The sequence below is a fragment of the Eimeria mitis genome, genomic scaffold (genome assembly GCF_000499745.2).
Source record: "Eimeria mitis Houghton genomic scaffold, Emh_scaff5740, whole genome shotgun sequence".
Lineage (NCBI taxonomy): Eukaryota > Apicomplexa > Conoidasida > Eucoccidiorida > Eimeriidae > Eimeria > Eimeria mitis.
In genome coordinates this window covers 3,639-3,864 of record NW_013573989.1, presented here as the reverse complement: position 1 = coordinate 3,864, position 226 = coordinate 3,639, and the positions used below count along the sequence as shown (strand labels likewise).

Genomic DNA, 226 nt, shown 5'->3' with positions numbered 1-226 from the left:
GGTGCCGCTCCAGCTGCTGCATGTGGCGCTGCAGCAAACCCTCCAGTGTCTGCAGCAGCGGCAGCGCCTCTAACACCTCTCGTGTCTTACGCGCTTCAACAGCAGCAGCAGCAGCAGCTGCTGCTGCTGCTGCTTCCTCGGGGTCCTCCTCAGAAACTGCTGCAGCAGAAGAGGGGTCCGCCTCCCCTGCTGCTGCTGCTGCTGCTGTTGCTGCTGCTGCTGCTGC

At 64.2% G+C, this 226-nt stretch overlaps 1 protein-coding gene across 1 annotated transcript in view; it reads right to left on the bottom strand.

The window, feature by feature from the left end:
- EMH_0083880 (uncharacterized protein) overlaps positions 1-226 on the bottom strand; it is a gene marked incomplete at both ends in the record, with an annotated part of 771 nt that overhangs the window by 140 nt on the left and 405 nt on the right. The window contains one exon of the mRNA XM_013500691.1: positions 3-226. Coding sequence (XP_013356145.1) covers positions 3-226 — 224 coding nt within the window. The remainder of the gene's footprint in view (positions 1-2) is intronic.